At 61.4% G+C, this 22,169-nt stretch overlaps 1 protein-coding gene across 7 annotated transcripts in view; it reads left to right on the top strand.

The window, feature by feature from the left end:
• Nucleotides 1-22,169, top strand: part of SEMA4D (semaphorin 4D) — a 95,103-nt gene that overhangs the window by 51,494 nt on the left and 21,440 nt on the right. For 5 of the 7 annotated variants that reach the window (XM_045469399.1, XM_045469393.1, XM_045469398.1 and 2 more), the window contains exons 2-5: nucleotides 14,501-14,850; nucleotides 16,224-16,369; nucleotides 18,475-18,537; nucleotides 19,990-20,088. In XM_045469399.1, coding sequence (XP_045325355.1) covers nucleotides 14,751-14,850; nucleotides 16,224-16,369; nucleotides 18,475-18,537; nucleotides 19,990-20,088 — 408 coding nt within the window. In that variant the 5' untranslated portion in view covers nucleotides 14,501-14,750. Of the gene's footprint in view, nucleotides 1-5,383; nucleotides 5,620-14,500; nucleotides 14,851-16,223; nucleotides 16,370-18,474; nucleotides 18,538-19,989; nucleotides 20,089-22,169 lie in introns of those variants that run through there. The other 2 variants (XM_045469397.1, XM_045469394.1) reach the window with 2 other exon arrangements.

Below are 22,169 nucleotides of genomic sequence, written 5' to 3'. Positions count from 1 at the left end.
ACCGTATGTGGGTGGCCGGATGGTGGGCGTCTGAGCGGCCGTGGAGAGGCCGGGACCATCCCAGGCGCCCACAGTATTTGTGTCCTCCTCCTCAGGCTGGGGGAGTGGCAGTTGCCTCGTCTCGTTCCGTGTGCCAGTCCACCTGCCCACAGTGGCCGCGTGACCCACCGTCGCTGGGGTGTGGGTGGGTGTGGTTTGAATATGGGTTGGAAGAGGCAGTCATGAGCTTTGCTGCAGGGCGCTCGGTCAGCTGCGTCCAGGGACCCGGCTGGCATTTCCGGGGGTCCCTTTGAGGGGTGTAGAAGATGGTGGGTGGGAGCAAAATGTTTGCGTGTGGAGCGTGTGCCCAAAATAGCGCAGGGAGTTTGGCGTGGCGGCCCCACGTGATGGCGTGGTGATGTTCCTCGTGTCCTGCCTGGAGGGCGGCCCCGGGGCCTTCCTGGTGCGTTTGCCGGCGCGTGTGCGGTCCCTGATGGGTTTTCCCGAGCGGAGAGCAGAGTCCGCGTCCCGGAGGGCGGCCAGGTGCACGGACAGGGCCTCGTCCTGGCTCATCCTCTGTCGACGTGAGCTGGATGGCGGCCTGCGGTCCCGCTGGCCTGGCTCCGTAGCCCTGCTGTGTATTTTTGAGGAGTCGCTCAAGATGAAGGCGAAGAGAGTGGCACTTTGTGGTTTTTTAGACCTAAAAAAGAAATCCCCGCCTGGACCTGGGCTTGTCTGGGCTCCAGGGCCCATCCCTCCCGCTGTGGTTGGGAAGAGAGACGTCTTGGTGGTTCTACAGCTGGACTGAGGCCCACGCGAGGGGCAGGAGCAGTCTGGTCCCCCGGAGAAACTGCGCGCACCCCCCCGTGTGGACACCCTGTGGGGGCTTGAGCACCTCGGGGACCGGACGCTGCCCCGGGTGGCCCAGGGTGCAGTCCTGAGCCAGCCCCGGATCACGGACGGTTTCGGGCAGGTTCTGCGACACCTCCACTCCCTGGCAAGTGGCAGAGAGAAGGAGCCACCGTTTCTGGAGGACCCGCTATGGGGTCGGGAGACCCGTCATCTCTGCCCGGAGCTCCTGGAGACGTGGAGCCAGAATGTGCTTCCGTAGAGCGTGGCTTCCATCCCTGCCTGCTGAGCCGTGGTCCACCCTGTCCCCGGGGCGATGGGCAGTTCCAGAGCCTGGGGACCTGCTGACCAGGCCTGTGGACGATTGCAGGACGTGGGAGGGAGGGAGGCAGTCCCAGCTCTGCCGGAGGCTCGAGACTCCTACCGGCCTTTGTGAGTCTGTTTCTCCTCCTGGACAAGGGGCCTAAAACCTGTCCCCTCAGGGCTCTGAGGAACTGGGGGCAGCAGGGGACACACGGCTGGTACCCCTGCGGGTGGTGTGGCAGGGCTGTGGCCTTCTGTTGCTGACTGAGGTCCAGACTGAGGGTTCCTTCAGAGCTCCAGCGTTTATGGTCAGACATGTGTGCACTTCAGGGCGTTGGATACGGATAATGCGGGCAACCTTCTGTCTTACAGCCAGAAATGCCTGTGGGGGGGCTGGGGGAGCAGCTGGGGGTGGCGGAGGGGCTGATGGAGGGAGTAGCTGGGGTGGTGGAGAAGCTACGGGAGTTGCTCGGGGACTGGAGGGTCAGTGACCTGTTCTAGTCCCCACAGCTGGAAGGCGGCATCCCTGGGCCTGAATCTCCCCCCCCACCGCTGCCTCTCCTGTTCGGGGAGAATAATCACCAATAGGATGAGACGTCTGATTGGCTTGAGAGAAGTATAAAATAAGAGATGTCAGCTCTGTTTTATAGCAGAGAACATATGCCTTTTCGAAAAGAGCTCAACTCAGGGAAAAGCTTAGCAGAGTGGAGTGAAAGTAAGTTCTGGGGATTATGCACGATGTTTCCCGTAGAGGGAAGCAGGCCTGTCAGGGCGATGGGGGTGTGCTCTGAGCCTGTTTGCTGCCCCCACTATTAAGGGACACAGCCTTAGGACCATCTTGCGGCTTCCCCTCTGTGGCACCTGGACCTCTAGAGTTAGGCTTTGGGTTCTGGATGGAAGAGCTTCGGGTCGAGTTTTGCCGGTGGTTAAAATCACTTTTAAAAGGAGGGTTTGTTTTTTAATGTTTATCATTTTTATTTTAGTTTCCGAGAGACAGAGACAGAGTGCTAGTTGGGGAGGGGCAGATAGAGAGGGAGACACAGAATCCAAAGCAGGCTCCAGGCTCTGAGCTGCCAGCACAGAGCCCGACGCGGGGCTCGAACCCACAGACCGCGAGACGGTGACCTGAGCCGAAGTTGGACGCTTAACCGACTGAGCCACCTAGGTGCCCCTAAAAATGAGTTTTAAGGGGTGCCTGGGTGTCTCAGTCAGTAGAGCATGCAACTCTTGACCTCAGGGTCGTGAGTTTGAGCCCCATGTTGGGCTCAGAGCCGACTTAAAATAAATGAATTTTAAGTGGGAAATTGGCAAAGATGTGAATATCGAACAATTATCCTGTTTAATTATGGAACATCGAACAGCCATCAAAGGATGCTCTGGATGCCCACAGGATGCTGCCACACAGGAAACCCCAGAGAGCAAGGCCCAGTTCACTCAGAGGCCCTGCACTCCCCTCTGACCAGCCCGCAGGGAACACCTCTCCCACCCCTGGGGCCTGAGCTGGGATTCACCTGCACCCACGGACACGGCATCGCTTTCCTCTGTGTCAGAGTCCCTTAGGAGCAGGAGGTCCCAACAAATGTCAGATCCACCAGAAGGAATGTAAGGTCGGTCTGCCGTTCTTGAAAACTTGGGTTTTGATGAAATCCACTTAGTAAACTTCAAAAAGGGAACCACATTTTTTTTTAAAAATTTTTTTTTTTCAACGTTTATTTATTTTTGGGACAGAGAGAGACAGAGCATGAACGGGGGAGGGGCAGAGAGAGAGGGAGACACAGAATCGGAAACAGGCTCCAGGCTCCGAGCCATCAGCCCAGAGCCCGACGCGGGGCTCGAACTCACGGACCGCGAGATCGTGACCTGGCTGAAGTCGGACGCTCAACTGACTGCGCCACCCAGGCGCCCCGGGAACCACATTTTAATAGCGTATGGCGTCGTGATTCAACATGTGCTCACCATGACGAGTGTCCCCATCTGCTCACCACGCTGCGTTGTTACAGTACCACTGGAGATATTCCGTAGGCCATGCTTTTCAGCCCCGAGACCCACTTCTGTTACAACTGGAAGTTTGGACCTCTTCGTCCCCATCACCGGTGCCACCCCCCACCGTCCCTCTGAGGCCCACCGGTTTGTCCTCTGTGTTTAAGAGTCTGGTTTCTTGTTTCTGGTCTGGTGCTCAGGTACCACTTGTAAGTGAAATGTAGCATCTGCCTTTCTCTGGCTTACTTCGCTCAGCATCGTAGTCTCCAGCTCCATGAACGTCTCCAACGGCGACGCACCAGGGTGCCCTTAGCCGCTCTATCCTTCTTAGCAGCCGCATAGTATCGCGTCCTGCGGATGAGACGATTTACACCCAAGTAGCTCAGGCACACACAGTACGCGTGTGCATACTCTGTTTCCAGAGCTTTCCTATTCACTAGTCTCCTCCTTGGCATCTCGCGTGCTGGGGTGTATCCACCTGAATGCCCGGGGGGAAGGCTGCTGGCTCAGGAGTCCTTGGCATGTGTTGCCCAGTGCGTGTGGACGCGGCACGTGCAGCCAGCCTGTCTCAAGCCGCCCTTCTCAGAGGTGGGGAATAGCCTCTGGCTTTAATGGGCAAACCCACAGTAAGGGGAAGGATAAGGGACTTTCCGAAGGCGAAGTCACATTTGCAGAACACAGGCCACATGCATGCGACACCCCGCTTCGCCTCTGCTCCGTACTCTGGTCGGAGCGCTCGTTGGACAGCGGCCACCAGGGCTTGGGCGTTGGGGCTCCCACACCCACCGGCACCATTGGGAGGGGGTGTCAGGGGGCAGAAAAGGCCAAGTTTCTCCCTGGTGAGAGGGAAACATTTCTGCGACTTCTCATTAATTTCCTTCCTTTATCTTGCAAAAAAAGGCCTGTTGAATTCTTTTTGTGTGCCTCCCGAGACGTTAAGCGTAGTCGAAGGAGATGCATAGTGAAAACAATACGAGATGTGTGCTTGCGTGGGGACGGTCTCTTGCATTCTTCAGGATGGCGGTACCTAATTATAGCTTGTGGGTCCTTCTGTCAAGAAATAAAGAACAGCCGTGGTGAGGAGAACTGGGGCCCAGGCCTGGCCGTTGACTGGGCCGGAAGCGTCTATTTTTACGCAGGAACCGCAGCGTCGAAGCTCCTTGGCGGAGGGTAGAAGTGGCGATGCCGTGTCCTCGGGCGTGCGAGAGGACGTTTAAGAACACGGACAGACACACAGGTGCCCAAACCTGCCGTGGTTGTTCGACGCCGTGAAATTAGGGTGAACACCACGCACGCCTTGTCCTCCCGCAGAATGTGCCCCCTGGGCTTGTCTTTATGGAAAGGACACAGGCTTATTGAATTTCTAGCCGGGAGGAGTTTCTCGGTTTTAAAATTCTCGGCATTCATCTTGTTTATCTAAACTTCCAGCTTACGTGTGATCCGCTTTCTTTGTCCCCGTGAGTGTTTTGGGGCGTGTCCAGGTGGCCACTGTGCCCCGCCTGCCCGTGCAAACAGGTGAAGCCAGCACCCTGGGGTCTCATTTGCTCGGGGTTCACAAGACGTGTCAGCAGCGAGGGGCCCCAGGTGACCCTGGACGTTGTGTGTTATAGGTGGGCATGTGGGAGCCAGGTACAGGCATGTCCCTGTGCCGTGGGCGGGACTGGTCCCACTCGGGGCGGGGGGGGGGGGCGCGTGGGAGGGACGGGGCATTGGCCGCTTCTAGGGAACGCCTCCCACTTCACAGTCTGTCTCCAGAAAAACGGCTGAACCAGCTCTTCAAGCACAAGAAAACCTAAGCTATTCCCACCACAAGAAGATGCTAGCATCTGATTGTGAGGTTTACAAACCGTGCCGGGTCTTGCAGTCATAGAGGGGTTCCTGCGTGGATTTCCTCTACACCTTGGCGCATCCCGTGCCGTGACTTGCTGGGCTGCCCTTCTGATTCTCTTTGACAGTTTGTCATGTTCCTGGACTCCGGCTCCCCATCCTGAGGGCTCCACCCCGACTGCTGGGTTTCGGGGAGGGGGAGTTCTAGATACATTTCTGAAGTTAATAGCTGATACTTTTTTGGCTAATGGTTAACCATGACCGTGGGTCATACTCAGCTGCCTTATCCTGCCGGTCAGTGGTTGGGGACTGGCCGGCTTGCACTTCCTTTATGGGCGAGCGGTCGCACACTTACCCCCTTCCCGTTTGCACAAGTGCAGGAATGCCACGCCCATCCTGGGTCAGAGCCAGCTGCCTAGAGGTTAAAAAGAATCGCAAGAGTTTCTTTCCACTTCCTCTCCAGAGGTGATGCTGGGCTCACGTGCACGGGGAATTAAGTGTTTCAATTTTCTCCTTTCCCGTCATCTCCTGAGCTAAGATTTCTGAAGACTCCGTCCTAGAAAGGATTGAGGGACGTTTCCAGAGGCACAAGATACAGGTAAAAGCGCTTGGTTTCTACACCTGTATCCCAGCCTAGGTAAGCTGACACCTCGTAGAAGCTTCGGTGGGATCGGGCAGAAGGTGGGTCCCAGTTCCGTGTGCGCTCTCGGGGGCGAAGATCGGGGTACGGCCCGTCTTGCCACCTCCCACCCCGACCCCCGCCTGCCCTGTGTTTCTTTTTTGGCTCTCTCTGGGCCGCCAGCCCCTGGAGGCACTGAAAAGCTCCATTTTCTCTTCCGGGGCTGCAGGTGGGCTGTCGGTGAGGTCCGAGGAGAAAGGAAGGTTCTCTATGCCACGCGTCCCTCGCTGGGGACTTTTTTTGTGATTAATCTTCATTTCAACCATGTGTTTCCAGTTTTAGGGGAAAGAGAAAAACCAGCTTGGTTTAAAAACAGAAGGAAAGCCCCTATCTCCCTTCCTCCTTTTACGTGACTTCTGTTTGGTGGCCGGCCTGACAAGGCTGTGTCGCTCTGGCCTGGGTCTGCCCCGCGGCACTGTCACAAGGACCCGCTTCACCGGTTTCTGGGGCAGTTTTGGTGAACACAGCTTTACCTCTAGGAGTACTCAACACTTTGTGTATTTATTGCCTGGTCATACACGTACGTGGCTTTTTTTATTGTTTTTAATGTTTATTCATTTTTGAGAGAGGCAGAGCAAGCATGAGCAGAGGAGGAGCAGAGAGAGAGAGAGAGAGACACAGAATCCAAAGCAGGCTCCAGGCTCCAGGCTCCAGGCTCCAGGCTGTCAGCATAGGGCCCAACGCAGGGCTCGAACTCATGAACTGTGAGATCATGACCTGAGCCTAAGTCGGATGCTCAACCGACTGAGTCACCCACATAGTTGTTTTTACTTACACCTGCCCTGTCGGGCTGGGGCGCTGCTCTGCTAGGCTCCTGTGCCCTCGCTGCGCCCCAGGGCTGCCCGAGTCCCTGGGAGGTAGGAGTGCGCTCCGTGGGCAGGAAACTGAGGCTCGCCCTGGGTAACCCCCACCCTGCCCTCACCGGCACCTGCTAGCCCCCAGCCATCTTTTAAATTTCTCTCCGCCTCGTTGCAGTCTGTGGGTATTTTATTTTATTTTTAATTTTTTTAACTTTTATTTAATTTTGAGAGACAGAGACAGAGCACGAGCATGGGAAGGACAGAGAGGCAGAGAGAGAGACACACACACAGAATCCAAAGCAGACTCCAGGTTCCAAGCTGTCAGCACAGAGCCTGACGTGGGGCTCGAACCCATGAGCCGTGAGATCAGGAGCTGAAGTCGGACACTTAACCGACTGAGCCCCTCACGCACCCCTGCGGGTATTTTATTTTCATTTACGTTTCCATCTTAGGGAGTTAAGCATGCTGGGGCTCATTCGGAGGTGGGACGGTTTTGTAAGCTGGGGAAAGAAGGACACGAGTAGGTTTCAGTTAAGGCAGTGCTGTTCCAGTGTTTTCCCTACCTGCCTCTCACGCCTCCACCCGTGTCCGTGGCACTGCCAATGACCTGCCGGTGTCAGTGCTGTCCTCTGGCACTCTGGAAGCCCGTCTGGGGGTGACGTCTGGGGCTGAGACCCGTGGCACCGGCAGCCCCGTTGAGACGGCCGGGAGGCACATACTCCATGGGGTGGGCCAGCCACTTCCCAGGGCGGCCCCACTGTCCCCCATGAGCCAGCGTCCGGCCTGGACGGTCCAGTGGCCACCCCGGAAGGAGCCGCCGGGAAAAGTCAGGCCAGTGGAGGAGAGCGGTTTATTGTCCCCAGAGCTGAGCCGGGGCCGGGGACGTCTGCTGGCGCCACACACCTCCCAGGAGGAGACGTGTTGTCTACGGCCGTGTGCGGAGGGTCTGGTGGTGTCGTGCAGGTGGCGTGGCCTCTTTGCCGGGGCAGGCCCCGCCGCCCCTCTGCAGGCCCCCCGCCCATCTCTGCCCCTGCCGGCCCTCCGACGGGTGGGCCGGTTGGTAAGTCTACGGCCCCACTGCCGTCCGTCTGCTCCCGGAGGCCCGTGCCTGGCACACGCGTGGCCGGGTTCAGGCGAGGGAACGAGGGTCGAGGCGTGTCGGGACACCCCCGTGGCTTGTCTCTGCGAGGTGGGAGGGGGTGAGCAGGCGTCCGGCCGTCCCGCCAGGTGGGGCCAGTGGGACCCGGCTCCAGGGCTGAGCACACACCTCGCGGTGGGGCTGGGTCATCGTCGCAGGGCTTGTTGTAAGTTCTGGGGAAACGGTGAACTGTTCTGCACGGGACTAAAGAGCTTTTGCCACCCGCCCTGAGTCTTGAGGGGACAGGGCCAGTTTTGCAAGGTGGTAACATCGGCCCCACAGCCCGGGGTGGGGCAAGGTTGCTGGGGGTGGGGGAGGAGCCAGCCTGGGGGCAGGTGAGGAGGGGCGGGGTTGGGGCATCATTCAGGGAAAAGCACGGCGAGTGTGGGGGGACAGCTGTGGAGCGGGAGGTCCGTCTGGGGGCAAGGGCAGACACGGGGGTGTGGACCAGCCTGGGGGAAGGGATGGGGTGGGGGGGTCAGCCTGGGGGTGAAGATGGGGGGGTCAGCCGGGGAGCAGACACGGGGGCTGTGGGCCAGCCTGGGGGCGGGGATGGAGTGGGGAGGGTCAGCTTGGGGGTGAAGATACGGGGGGTCAGCCTGGGGGTGGAGATGGGGGGGGTCAGCCTGGGGGCAGACACAGGGGCTGTGGGCCAGCCTGGGGGCAGGGATGGGGGTGGGGACGGGAACTGGGACGGAGGGGGTCAGCCTGGGGACAGGCAAGGGGGTGGAGAAGGGCCCGGGGTCACAGGGTCGGGGGTCAGCGTGGGGGCAGGTGAGAAGGCTGATCCCAGCTGGGAAGGGAAGGTGTGGGCAGGTGCGTGTCCTGTGCTGTCTGGGCTGCGGGGTTTTCAGGGAGAGTGACTTCGGCGGCCCTGCCTGGGCAGACCCGAAACAGGGTCCTGAGACACTGTCCACAGCGGTCGCCCCGAAGCCCCTTCACAGACCCCCCGGGAGTTCAGACCAGTCAGTGCGCTTTCAGAGTTGCTTCACCCCTGCTGCCGATGGTAGCCCCGCCCTCCGTGGGGGAGGAGCGGTGTCCCCTTTGTGACCCACCCCTGTTGCCAGAGACGGTTGGTCCCCTGGTGTCTGTCTCACGGGTCCCCAGCTCGCGGTCGCCGATCACATCTGGGAACCCCGGATCAGAATTTTTATGGTGTGGCAGAGTGCACGCACACCTCACGTGCGTGTACACACACACACGTACGTACGCGTGCACACGAACATATGCACACATGTGGGTATGTGTATACGTGAACGCACACAGGTGCACATACACGTGCGGGTGTGTGCGGGTGCATTGCACACAGGTGTGTGGCTCACACGTGCGTGTGCACGCACAAACGTGCGTCATATGCACATAGATCCGTGCACACACACACCCACATTGCACGTGTGTGCACACAGACGTGCAGACACGTGCACACTTGCGGGAACCACCCCTCACCCTTGCTGGTCCACAGTTTTCTCTGCTGTGGGCCCCTGACTTGTTTCAGGGCCAGTCAGGAGTGGGACGGGCGCGCGGACGGCCTGAGTGAGGCTCTCAGTTCCATTCTCCGGACATTAGAAGGGGTCGTGCGCTCCTCGTGAACCAGCACAGTTACATGTAGGTAATGGGAGCGACGTCGCGGAACTCCGTCCCCCTGATGGGCTCCCGCCTCAGTGTCACTCATCCCCACGGGGGACGGGAAATCACAGCCCTGACACCCGGCTCCCAGCAAGACGCCTCTGCTTCTCAGAAGCGCCCAGGAGAGCCACCACGATGGCACTTTATCCGGGTGTTTCCGTCCTGATGCCTAGGCTGTGATTCTTACCGCCTCCCGGGTTCCCGCGGCGGCCCTGCTTAGCGGTGCTTGAGTCCCGCCGAACAACGCGCGCTTGCTGAGAAGGAAAACGTCGAGCCCTTCCGATGCCATAAAGCAGACCGTGCAGCCCCCGCCCCCCCAGGGAGGGCCTCCGCGTGGTGGGGGCCCTCTTACCTTCAGCTGTTGGTGTGGATTTTTTAAAGCCCGTTCTGGAAGGAGAGGCAGCGTCCGGCTGAGGCCATCGGGAAGCCCGCCGGCGCTGCAGCACCGGGAGCTCGCTCACGCCCTCCAGCGCGTCGGCGGGGTGGCCCGGGGTGGCCGGGAGCAAGCGGCCGCCGGGCCCCTGGATGGCAGTATCTGGGCGGGTCCAAGTTACAGGCAGTGAAGAAAAATGCTTCCTCTCCTCACACTGACCAGCGTGCGCTCCTGCCGGCAGGGGTGGCCCTGGGGCCAGTGTCACTGTGGGGGAGGCCCGGCCACCAGGGTCAACGAAAGAATGTTCTGGAAGAAGGGCAGCTTGTGCCCAGGCTGGGGACACCTGTGGGGTGGAGCACGGGATGGGACGTCGGACTGCCGTGGAAGCGAGGGTGGGGTTCTCTGCCTCCCCGCCCCCTCTAGAGTCCCCTGCTTCACCTTCACCCTCCAGCTTCACCTGCACCCTCCGGGCCTCTGGCCCCGCACCCTTCGCACCCGCTCTGCACCACAGGGGGTGTCCTGCTCGGAGTCGTTCTTCCTTCTCGGGAAGGGACATGCGAAGCGGCTCCCTTGTTTTGCCGGAGCGCATCCCTCGGTAGCTTTCTGAGGAAGGGCGTCAGGGAGGTGAGAGGCTTGGGAAACAGGTTTCTGTGTTCGCTCAGCTCACGTGTCGATAACTGGGTTCGGGACGGGATTCTGGGTGAGAAGCCTCCTCCTCCGGGATTCTCGAAGCATCCCGCCGCCTCCTGGCCGTCAGGGTGGCTCCTGAGAGGTCATTGTGGAAGCTCCCGGGACCCCCCTCTGTCTCCGAGGGTCTCCGATGCCGGCACAGTGCGTCGGGCGCGGCGGCCTTCATTCATTCATCGTGCTGCTGGGGACTCTCGTCCTGCAAACACGTGTCTTCCTGTTCTGGACACTCTCTTCTTCTTTGTCGGCTAATCCCTGTGTCTCTGCTTCTCTCTGGAACATCCGCGAGCTAGGCGTGGGCCTCCAGACTCCAGGACCCAGCTCCCTTCTCTTTTCTCCCCCGGTTTTTATCTGGGTCACATTCTGCACCTTTTAGGAAAACTGAATTTTGTCCTCCTGACCTTCAACTGGACATTTTGTGTCTTTAACCAAAATTTTAAGTTCTAAGTTCACTTTCCTTTGCTCAGATTCTTGGTGGTCTCCTGTCACGGGGTCTGGCCACGGCTCTCCTTTGTCCACAGAGTCCCTTAAATACCAGCCGCGGTATGCGAGCACTGGCGGTGGGCGCAGACCTTGTCAGAACCGCACCACACAGACCTCGATGCACGGTATTGCAAACAAAGAACTTGCCGTTCCCCGGTGCACGTTCCTGTTGCCTGTGCTGCAAGCCTCCCGTGTCCGTGTGGCGGGAGGGCCGTGTGCTGGTGGCCACCGCGCATCCGTCCTGTCTCTGTGTTCGGTGACCTTGTACTGGGAGCCCAGAGGCGCCATTTACGCCCCAGAGATGGGCACGTGCTGCGAAGCCAGCTCCGCACCCCTGCCCCTTGTCCCCAATTGCCGGCACACCGCTGACGATGTTCCCGTGTCCTCTTTCCAGTTCCCAAGCTCTGTTGGGTTTTCATGGGCTGACGTGCTGTCCCCATGTCTGCCCTTACGGTTTCTGTCCCTTAGATGCCACTTGATTGGGCTTGAGAGGAGACGGAGATGAAGCTCTGAGTGTGGGTGCCGTGTTGCACAGGATTCTGCTGTCCCCTGCGTCTGGGTTCTTAGCCTGGCTGCGGTGTGCGTCCTGGGATGTCCCAGGCCAGTGACCTCTCTCGGGGACCTGAGTGGGAAGTCCCTGTGTCGTTGGGCCCTTGCAAACATTTCTGCCAACAGAGCGGGGGAGGGGGGCCATGAAACGTGCCCCCGGACCTCGAGTCTGCCAACAGAAGGTGCCGCGGGCTGTGGACACGCCTGCCCAAAACTCACACACGGACCTCTTGTGATCAGGAAGCGCCCCTGCGCTGGCGTGTGTTTTGGCTTTTGATGAACTCTGTTTTTCCGAGCACTTTTAGAGGCCCAACGAACCCGAGCGGAAAGTACGCAGAGTTCCCTCACACCCCGTCCTCACACACACACACGGCCTCCCTGGGTCGGCAAGGATCCCCCAACCCCAGCACTTACCCCTCCTCCCCTCCCGCCTGCCCTGCAGCCCCCGGTCTCACCGCCACCCTGGTGTGGACCATTCCCGGAAACCCTCACCCGCGCGGGAGCTCAGAGTTACGGAGGCTCTGGGAGCCCCTGCCGGGGACCGATCAGCCACACGGGGAGAACGTCTTCTCGGGTAAAGGAGACCGTGCCGTGGGCTTTACACGCATGAGCTCCGGAGCAGACGCATTTGGGGATGTTGTGAATGGTGCTGACAGGTTGCAGACGGGCCCGTTCAGTGTGTCCAGCTGTGGCCTGGACAGAAAGGTGGAGGGAACGTGAGACGCAGAAGCTGTAAGGGAGGTGAACCATAGCTCCCCACTCAGGTTGAATCCGAGAGAGAGAGAGACGTTTTGTGTGGGAAAGTGACATGCTCTGATTTACATTAAAAACCTTACTGTGGCCGCTGCTGCTGTTTCATAAACGTACTAGAAGGACGTTTGGAATTAATCGGACTGCTGGTGACAAAAACCTGCAAAACAGTAACTTAGAGATTATTTGCTTACTAACAAGTGAGGTCGGCAGAAGAAAGCAGGTGTGAGGTCTCCGGTATGTTGTGAGGGTCCCCAGTGGATTTCCACTCGGCTGGTTTTAGAATGAGACCCTTATCTTCACGTTCACAAGGTGGCTGCCAGAGCTCCAGCCATCACATTTGAGCTCCAGGCACCAAACAGAGGAAAAAACGAAAGAGAAAAACCGCAAACACTAGCTGAGTCAGCCTTCTTCAAGAGCCTTCCTGGAATTCCTACCTAATAGCTTCTGTTCACATGTCTTTGGCCAGAAGGCCCCAGGGGAAGCTGGGAGATGAGGCTAGCTGGCCACATTGCCATCCCGGGTACAGTCAGGGTTCTGTTCGTAAGAGCGAAGGGACGCGGGTGCTGGGACAAGCGGGTGATTGTCTGCAGCACGCGGCAAGGACGGAAGCGGGGCGAAGGCCTGGGCAGCCGCGCAGGGGTCCGGCTGGGGGTGGGTGTCGCTTAGATCGCATCGGTGATAGGGGTGGGCCTGGGGGCGGGGAGCCAGGTTGCGCCCGGAGCTCCTGAGCCGCCAGCATCATCCGCACAGACCGCTGCTCCCCTGGGCCTTGTGGGATTCCTGCAGGGGTGTCGAGCGCTCACCGGACACTGAGGTTGCGTCAGGAGCGGGTCACGTCGGGGACGCGGCACAGTCGAGTCCCCCCTGGCCTGGGCTTCCGGAGCCGCCTCGTTCCCCTCCCGAGGGCGGGAGGGCGTGGTCCCCACCCCCCGGTGAGCGCGTGCCGAGCCGGCTCCGTGGGCCACAGCCTCCTTCCCTCCCCGCGTGGGCTTCCTGGCGCATCTTGGGTCGCGCTCAGAGGCGGCCCCGCCGTGCTGCGGATCCCCGGCGCGGGGCCTGGCTTTCAGACCGACGCCCGTCCCTGTAAGTCGTTTTATTGGCACGCAGCCACCCTCCCCCATTCACGCAGCGGCCGGCGCTGTTTTTGCACCACCGCGTGGACCTGAGAGCCGGGACAGAGACCGCAGGACCCCAGACCCCCCAAAATAATGCCCCCCCGGCCCCCGCCCAGGAGGTGCCCGTCCCTGCAGAGAACGGGCTCCTCGCCTTCAGGGGCTGATGGTGGCCTCAGGCTGAGGGCAGACACTGGGTGGATGGGGCCCGCTGGGCGCGCCTTCTGCGGGAACAGGAGGTACGGAGCGGGCCCTCCCCCCCAGGGAAGGCGGGTGAGCAGCTGAGGCCTGGCTGTGCCCGGTGTCAGCCCTCTCGCAGAGTCCCCCCCCAGGGGGCAGGAGCTCAGGACAGGAGCCCTCCCCTCCCCGCCGTCAGTCCTTCCCTTACCAAGTGGCGTGGGGCTGTCGCAGCACCCCATGCACGCGGGTGAGAAACAGACGAAGTTAAAATTGAGAAGACCCCCGTCGAGTCCAGAGTGATGCTGAGGACAAGCCGTGCTGGCCTTTAAGGCTCAGACAAGGATTCCAGGGGCAGGATGAGGGAGGAGCCCCGGAGGGCTTCCTGGAGGCAGTGGCTTGCCTAGGTGAAGAGAAAATGAAAACTTCTCCCAAGACTTTCTTGGGAGGTTTGGTTCGGCCTGAAGTGTCAGGGAGCAGCCGGGGCTGGCATAGCAGGTTGCAGGGGCCCCGGGGAGGCTGAGCAGGAGAGGACTGTCGTGGGAGTGCGGAGGTGCGGGCTGCCCCTTGTATGTCCCTGAGGGGCGGTGCCATCAGGGGGCTGAGGGGAGGGCTCTGGAGAGGGGCCCAGGGCTCCGTTGGACTGGGAGACCTGCGGGTGGAAGGAGGAGAAGGAGGCGAGCTGTCCCGCACGGCAAGGTCACATGTGCGCGTGCACGTGTGTGTGGTGTGTGTGTGCAAACACGCCCACGGCTCAGCCTCCGTGCCGCTCTCTGGTCTTTCGCCCTGGCTGACCTCGACGGGGTTTACGGGAGCTGGGAAGCCAGGGTCTTAGAGGGAGAGCGTTCCCTGGTTCCACAGCTTTCCATCACGTTACCAGCCGGCCGCGCAGGGAGGAAGCTGGGCGGCCAGGCGGGCAGTGGCCCGGTCTGGGTCCCCGCGTCTGTCCCACGCTCTGCAGGCCCGAGGGGCGGGAAGCTCTGACCTCCTGGAGCCCCGGCCGCGCCCCGGGTGACTGGGGGACGCGGTGTCAGTGTGGTCAGTGCGGGGCTGCCCCCGGGAGCCCCGTGGCAGCCCCACCACCCCCGCTCCTGCGCAGACAGAGCAGGGGGCAGGTCGAGGAATGGAAAGCTGGTGTTAGCACACGCCTCCTGAGCCATAACCTTTCTTCTCACTTGCTTCCAGAATTTCTCCGTGAGGCCGGAAAGAAGCACACCGTGTGAGAACCGGCTGGCCTTCAACATTGGCGGTGGTGACCTTGCCCGGCGCCCGGGAGATGCGGGTCCTCGGGGTGCGTCCCGCCCCGCGTCTCCGGGCTGTGCTGTGGGTCACAGCTCCTAGGCTCTGAGCAGCGTCTGCCGTGACGCCCACCGTGGCCCCCCCGCCCACGAGCGTTTGCTGCCAGAGCCCCCTCTGCTGCGCCCACCCTGTGAGGATGTGTGTCCCCGTCGGGGGGCTGCTGGCCACCCTGGCCACGGCGCTCGGGGTGGTGGTGGCCTTTGCTCCCGCCCCCAGGATCACCTGGGAGCACAGCGGTAAGGGCCCCCCTGCTCTTGGGGTTGACAGGTGGGCGCCCTTGGGTAGGTGGGTGCACGGCCGCGTGGGGGGAGGTGCCTGGGTCACGGGGAGCACGTGGGGGCTTGCTCAGGGCCTGCTGGCCGGGTTTCTAAATCGGGCCCCTGGAGAGGACGTGTCTCTCCCTCGCGCCTGACGGCCGAGCACAACCACACTGAATGGCCTGTTTTTAGGACATTTAACCCGTGTGGCTGAGCTTCTGGCCGGTTGCTTTCGTTTCCCCACCGTTCGTTTCTGATGTATTTCCCCTCCCGGGGGCTGTGTCTTGAGACCCCTGGCTGCTCACAGGGGGTGCCGAGTGGTCTCACGCACAACCCCAGGCAGCGCGTCCCGGGAGGGCCTTCGTCCGCGTGCATCCGTGCCCGGCACGCGGAGGTCAGGAGAGCAGAGAGCGTGAGCCCCAGGGACACATGGAAACCCAGGTTCAAGGCGCACCCAGGGGCGCCTGGGGGGCTCAGTCGGTTAAGCGTCGGACTCTTGATTTTGGCTCAGCTCACGGTTCGCGCGTTCAAGCCCCACGTCACGCTCTGCGCTGATGGTGTGCAGCCTGCTTGGGATTCTCTCTCTCTCCTTTCTCTGCCTCCCCTGCACGTGCACACTCTCGCGCTCTCTAAATAAATAAACTTTTAAAAATCTACATAACGAGAGAGCGCTCCTTCAGAAATAACGCCCACGCGTTTATCCTCCTCCTGAGGAGCTGACTGTTGAGTCTCGTATTCGGGGTTACGGATGCGGTTACCTGATAAGTGAGAAATCTCACTGGTCTCTCTCCTTGACAGGTTTGTGGTGGTTATGCCTGAAAAATGCTTGGGTTAAGGGACAGATTTACTGAAACAGAGTGTTTTTTAAAGGTTCTGAGGTAAATCATGATTTTTCTGAACAAGAAAAGCTCGACTAGCTTTATTCTTCATACACCTGTTGCACGTTATGGTTAAACACACGTAGACGAGAGTCGGGGAGACATGGCGGCCGGCAGCCTGAGGTGTGGGGACGGCCCGCGGTCTCCGGGGCGGTCACACGCTTGATGATCACGTTCCTGGGAGGTCACGTGCTTGGAGGTCATGCTCTAGGCGGCCATGCTGCCGGGAGACCACACCGAGGGCAGGGCTTGAGGGAGCTCAAGGGGTGTCGGGCCACAGTGCCGGTCGAGCGCAGTGGCTCTGGGGCCTCACGGGGTCCCGCGCTCTGGGTGACCGTCCTAGCGGGTCTGCTCTCGCGCAGGCGCCTGAGCTCTGGGGCGGCGAATCCGCCACGGCCCTGGCGACGTGAGTGTGCGTGGAAGCAAGACGGGGACTCGGGAGGCAGCCGGGCTCATGTCCTCCCTTCCCCCCAGAGGTGCGGCTGGAGAAGTTCCACGAGCCGGGCATCTTCAACTACTCCGTCTTGCTGCTGAGCGAGGACAAGAGCACCCTGTACGTGGGGGCCCGGGAGGCCGTGTTCGCCCTGAATGCACTCAACGTCTCTGAGAAGCAGCACGAGGTGAGGCGAGGGCGCCCCGCTCTGCCCCCGGGGCCGCTCACTGTGCTTCTCCGGGGGCGTCAGGCCCCTTCCGGGCTGCGTCCGGGCCGCGTGTCCCAGGTGAGCCGGGCGGCCTCTGCCCTCCCTGGGCCGGCCACTCACCCGGGGCCCCCCTTCTCCTCTTGGAGTTTTGCAATTCTCATGACGGCAAATCTCGGCCACCCGGAGGGCAGAGGAAGCGGTGACCGTGAGGCCTGTCCCCTCTTGGGTCCTGCAGCCAGGTCGCCCTCTTCTGCCCCTGTCCTCGTGCTCTGCTCCCTCTGGAGGTTTGAGGCTGGTCCCAGGCGCACTCTTCATCATAGGGCTTCCCCAGGTGTCTCCTAAAGGAAAGGACTCTTTTTGTCCACGTAACCGAACCACCATGGTCACGTCCAAAAGTGTCATCAAATAGCTGATGTTCAGGTATCAGAGACTCTCCTAAGGATGCTTGAATGCCGTTGACGCGGGGCCGCCCGCGAGGCCGTCCGCTCTGCCCGTCACATCTTGACATCCGGCCGCCGTGCTGGCCCCTTACTGGGAAAGCCACCGCTCTGCGCCCTCAGTGACAGGCCGGCCCCTCCTCCGAGGCGGGGTCCTCGCCCCAGCCCTGGGCCTGTGCAGAGCAGGGCAGGGCCACTGGTGCCTCGAGGATCACAAAGCGGGATTTTCCGGCTCAACGTTCCCTTCTGTGTTGGGAGCAGGAAGCTGTCGGTCTGGGGGGGGTGGGGTGGGGGGTGGGGGAGGGCACACCTATCTGCTGCTCACGTCCCGCGGGGCCAGCTCCTTGGAGGTGGCTGGATCAGCCCTTAGAATCTTGGCTGTTATTTGCCAGTTTTTAATGAGTTCCTTCCCTCCAGAGGGAGAGAGTGGTGTTGGGATATTTGGTTTTTGAGAATGACCTTGGGGCTGTGTTTGAGCCCCGGATGCTCAGACCGTCCCTTCCCCGGCGGGCGGCCTCTCCCCCACCGCTGGCTGCTTAGCCGCGACCCCAGCGGCTGGAATGGGCTGCTTCTCTCTGGAATCGAGAATCTTGATTCTGTCCCAGACCTCTGTGTTTTGTCTCGGCCCCCCGACCGCGTGCTTATTTCTGCCTGACTCACGGACGGGGTTTTGTGGTCATCAGCCTTCGAAGATAAGGGGAGTGCTGACCCCGTGGGTGCCCTCAGAGCCTCACTGCTCTGCTGATGCGTCCTTGTCCCCTGGGGGCCTAGCGCCTCGGGGATGTGACAGATACAAAGGGAAGCCTGGGTGAAACCCTAGGAACGTGACCGGGTCCTCGTGCACTTCACGTAGGCAGCAGTGAAACGGTTAGCGCATCAGCCTCCGAAGGATGTCGCCCGTTGCCGGGACATTGCTTTTGCGTGTTCCGGGTAGGACTTCCACTAAGACGTCCCGCACTGCGGATGCGGGAGGCGAGTTAGCGCAGGACCGCGTACACGGGGACTCGCCACTCTGCCAGCGGGCAGCTCCGGGCGCGTCCTGACCTCTGAGCACCCGGCGACTGGCTTCGTCTGGGCACCGGCCATGGGACTGTCACACGGGGAGGTGGGACAGCTTGGGGACAGTGAGGCAGGCGTGGGGGAGCCGCCGTCCTCTGGAGGGCGAGGGGCTGGGGCACGTGCCGGCCCCCCATGACGCGTCCCCTGGCTCAGGTGCTGGGAAGGGGGGAGGGGGGAGCGGGCGGTCGCCCCCCCACGGCCACGGTTGCGGAGCTGAGGGAAGCCGGTCCTGCCGTCCACCGACGGCCAAAGGAGACGCCACCCGTGTCCTTTTCTTCCCGCCCTCCGTTCGCTTTGGGGCGAAGGAGCCCGCGCTGCTGTGTGAAAACACCTGTGGCTTGGCTCGCTGTGACGGACTGAAAACCCGACTGTCAGCCCTTTGAGCTTTCCTGCTGCTTTGCGGCGACTGACAGGATGCTGGGCGGCCAGGGGGGCTCTGATGGCTCCGGACCCCGGCGTCTGCCGGCCCAGCCTCGCTTTACAAAGCCTCGCTTGTGCGCTCTTTGTAAACGGTGCATTTTTACGCCGTATCCCCTTCCCCCTTGAACGGGAGCATGTGCTGAAACGGATTCTCCTCTCTCCCCACAGGCATATTGGAAGGTCTCAGAAGATAAAAAGGCAAAATGTGCAGAAAAGGGGAAATCGAGACAGGTAATTTCCGGTCTCGGAACCCCAGCAGCCTGGTGACGTGGTCGCGCCCCATCCTGCCAGGCGCCCTGTGCCCAAGCGATGAGGCAGGGTCGCTCTGAGCAGGTGCCAAACGTGGCGGGCATCTGAGAAATGTTGTTAAAGTTTGGCTTCGTTGGATGCATTCAAGTGGCCCCAAAACTTGGTGCCTTCTGGTACCTTCTTCTGGTGCCTGCTGGCCGACAGTGTAAAGGGCAGAGTTCAGACCCCCGCTGCATGCCAGAAGCCCGAAGGGGCGCCGTGGGATTTCTGGAGTTCGGGCAGCAGCCACCCCTTGAGAATCTGCTCCTTCCCCCGGGAGATGCCAGGCCGAGCGTCTGCCTCCCCCGGGGCTCTGGGCCCCCCCGCCCCCAACCGGCACCGGGCCCGTGTCAGAGTCTCCGGGCATCGGAGCCCATCTTCCGTGGCAGTGGGGGGCAGGATGGCTGAGTTAAGGTAAATTTCAACGGTTGGCTAATTGCAGAATAATCAAAAATGAAAAAAGAGAAAGTTTTTGCTGAAGTTTTTTTAGCAGAACATCAGACACTTGTACTGAAGTCAGTAGATCCAAAGTTGCCTTAGGAAACGGGGAGAATGCAGGCTTTGTGATGTAATGACTGGGGCTGCAGGGAGGGTCTGAGAGCTGTCAGACCAAGGGCTCACCCGGCCCAGCGCAGAGGCCGCACGGGGACGCGGGCCCCTCCCGGCTCCCGTGGGCAGGACGAATGATTGCCAGCCAGTTGAAAACCGTCCTGGCGAAAAGAAACCCACGAAGCCTCGCTGAGCAGAGATAATTTCAGGCGAGAGCGCATGCCTCCCGGTCCACGCCAGCCCTGGAGAGTGTGTTTCTCAGTGACATCTGGTTTTCCTGCCGGCCTTTTCTCACACGGAGCCGGCTCGGCCCCTCCCTCCCAGCCTGTCCCCTGCACTGGGGCCGGCGGGGTGGGGTCTCCTGGGGGGAGGAAGGCTGGCGGGGTCCCGCCTACTTTCCCCTCTGCGGCTCTGGCCACACGTGTGAGGCACGGGCTGTGTGTTGGGTGCGAGTAAACGCAGATTTTCGGTGGCGGGTGTCCGGGCAGACTTGAGTCTGTGTGCCTTTGCTGAGTGTCGATCGGCGGCTGAGGTGAAATCCCCGTGGCCCCTGGCGGCCGGCGGGGGGGGGGACGCCGCAGAGAGCAGAGTGCTGGGTCCAGCGGGCAGACGCAGGTCTGTCCGGGGGACTGGGTCTCCGAGGCTGTGCCCGCCGCCCAGGCAGGGCCGGGCCAGCACGAGAAGACGGGGGTGTCCGAGGTGGCAGGTGAGGGGCGGCCGGGAGGCGTGGCGTGATGAGCCCGCGTCAGGCACGTGCCGGCTGGCCCCCTGCCGTGCGGGTGGGTGGCGGAGGGCGGGCGTCCCCGGGGGCGGATGACGCCTCACGGGCGCGTTTCTCTCCTGCAGACCGAATGTCTCAACTACATCCGCGTGTTGCAGCCGCTTGGCCCCGATGCCCTGTACGTGTGCGGGACCAACGCCTTCCAGCCAGCCTGCGACCACCTGGTGAGGCTGTGCCCCGCCCCCTGCCCCCCCCCCCACCTCGTCCCTGGTCGGTACTGCAGCTGGTGGGGCCCAGGCGGCGTAGGGGGCTCCCCGCTCTGCACGACGGCGGGCATGAGGGTGTGGCCGCTCACCAGGGCAGGACCCATGGGGCCAGCGGAGCTGACAGTGGGGGACCCGCTGGGAAGTGTGCTGGCGACACAGAGAAGCCCCAGGGTGCCACGGTCCGGCCTCCTGTGTCCTCTTTGCCACGTTTTGTGCTCTGCGGGGAGCCCTGCCGCGGCCTGCGTCCCAGTCAAAGGGGGGAGTCAGGACTCTGCCCCCAGACTATGTGTTCTCGGTTCACCTGTGTTACCGCCCGAACGTGTCCCCCACATCCACACGTTGTAGCCCGAATCCCGCCATGTGTTGGCATTTGGAGGTGGGGCCTCTGAGGAACTATCACAGTTACATGTGGTCACAGAGGCGAGGCCCTGATCCCGCAGGATTGACAGCCTTCTGGGAAAAGCCGCCAGAGCCCCCTCTCCACCACATGAGGACAGAGAGAAGGGGGCCCTCGCCAGGCACCGGCCTTCCGGATCCCTGACCTCAGCCTGCAGCCTCCGGAGCCGGAGGGAATGGGCTTGTGTGCGGAAGCCACCCGTCTGTGCCCGCTGGGACGGCCCGGCTGCTGTCCGCTCCTGGGGCCTCACCATGTGGGTCCGCCGTGGACACGGAGCCGCCGACCTCGGCCCCGGAGCGCACCCCCTCCCGGGGGCAACAGCACCGCACGACTGTGCGAGAACCTCCCTCGCCGACCTGCATGGGTCCTGCTGAGCCGGGCCCGCCTGCTGCTGCACTGGGGCCTCTGCAGAGGGGCCCCCACGGCGTCCTCCCAAGGCCCTCGCTCCCGGGGCACGTTGGACGGCAGCGTCTTGCTGGGAGAAATTCCTTTTACTCGGGCACCTGATGAGCCATTTGTAACAACCACCGGGAGAAGAGAAGACGCGTTTTAAACGCACATGGGGATTCAGAGTGAGGCACGTGGTCTAGTGACCGTCCCCGACTTGGGACACAGAGCGTGCCTCAACCAAGAGCCTCGTTTGCTGGAACCCTGAATTAACTAGAATTTAAAGAAGATTCTCCAACCTTGAGTCAGAGATAAACGACAGCCCAAACTACGGGCAGACGGAGTTTGCGCACAGACCCCCGGGGTGGGTGCACCCCCTGCGTGGCTGGCTGGCGGTCTGAGCCCGCAGACGCTGGCTCTGTGGGGTGCGGTGCTCTGAGCTCTGAGTCTGGGTCCTCAGGACAGACGTCACCGGGTTCTGCATAAGGGAAGAGCGTGCCAGGTCGTGTGAGAAACGCCCACACGTCACAGGGTTTGCTGGCTGGAGTCTAGCCCCTCCGAAGCTGAAAACGGATGGAGACTCCGATCCCATAGTTGTAAGGGGGTCAGATGTTTCCTTTAAATCCGGGCCTGTTGTTCGGCCCCATATTTTCAATAAGGACGTTCACGCCGACGGGAAAGTGGATCCCGCCTGTGTATCTGGCACCTAGATTGCGTGGGAAGGGACATACGTGGGCGTGCGGCACCCTGACCCGCCACCCCTAAATGCCTATCTGACCAACGCCAAGCCTGTCGCCACCCATGAAGATTTACAGTCATTCCCAACGCCCTCTCGTTTCCGCTTTGCCCCCCTCATTCAGGCGGCCTCCAGACCTCTCCTAGACAGGCCATCCGTTCATGCCCCAGTTTGTGCTTTGAGACCTGAGAGGGGGGTCTGCCTGGAGAGGTGGGCCCAAGATCCCCCGGCCCGTGAGCCAGCCCTCCGACGGGCAACGGGCCCGCACCCACTCCCCACCGCTGTGCGTGTTCCTCAGCTTCTCCGCGCTGGAAGGCGGGAGGTGGTGCCCACCTTCGTTCACGCAGGCACGTCCTGTGTTTCTGGCAGCAGGCGCGTAACTTCCCGCTCTGCCTCCGCGGTGGGATTCTTCTCTGACCCTCCAGCTTCCCTGCACTGTGTGGGCACGTTCCCAGCCGCTCACCTGTCCCCGGGCTCGGGGCCCCGTGTCTCTGTGCACAGAGCTCGCTCGTTCCTCGC

Source organism: Leopardus geoffroyi, chromosome D4 (genome assembly GCF_018350155.1).
Source record: "Leopardus geoffroyi isolate Oge1 chromosome D4, O.geoffroyi_Oge1_pat1.0, whole genome shotgun sequence".
Taxonomy (NCBI): domain Eukaryota; kingdom Metazoa; phylum Chordata; class Mammalia; order Carnivora; family Felidae; genus Leopardus; species Leopardus geoffroyi.
This window is presented reverse-complemented; position numbering and strand designations above follow the sequence as displayed.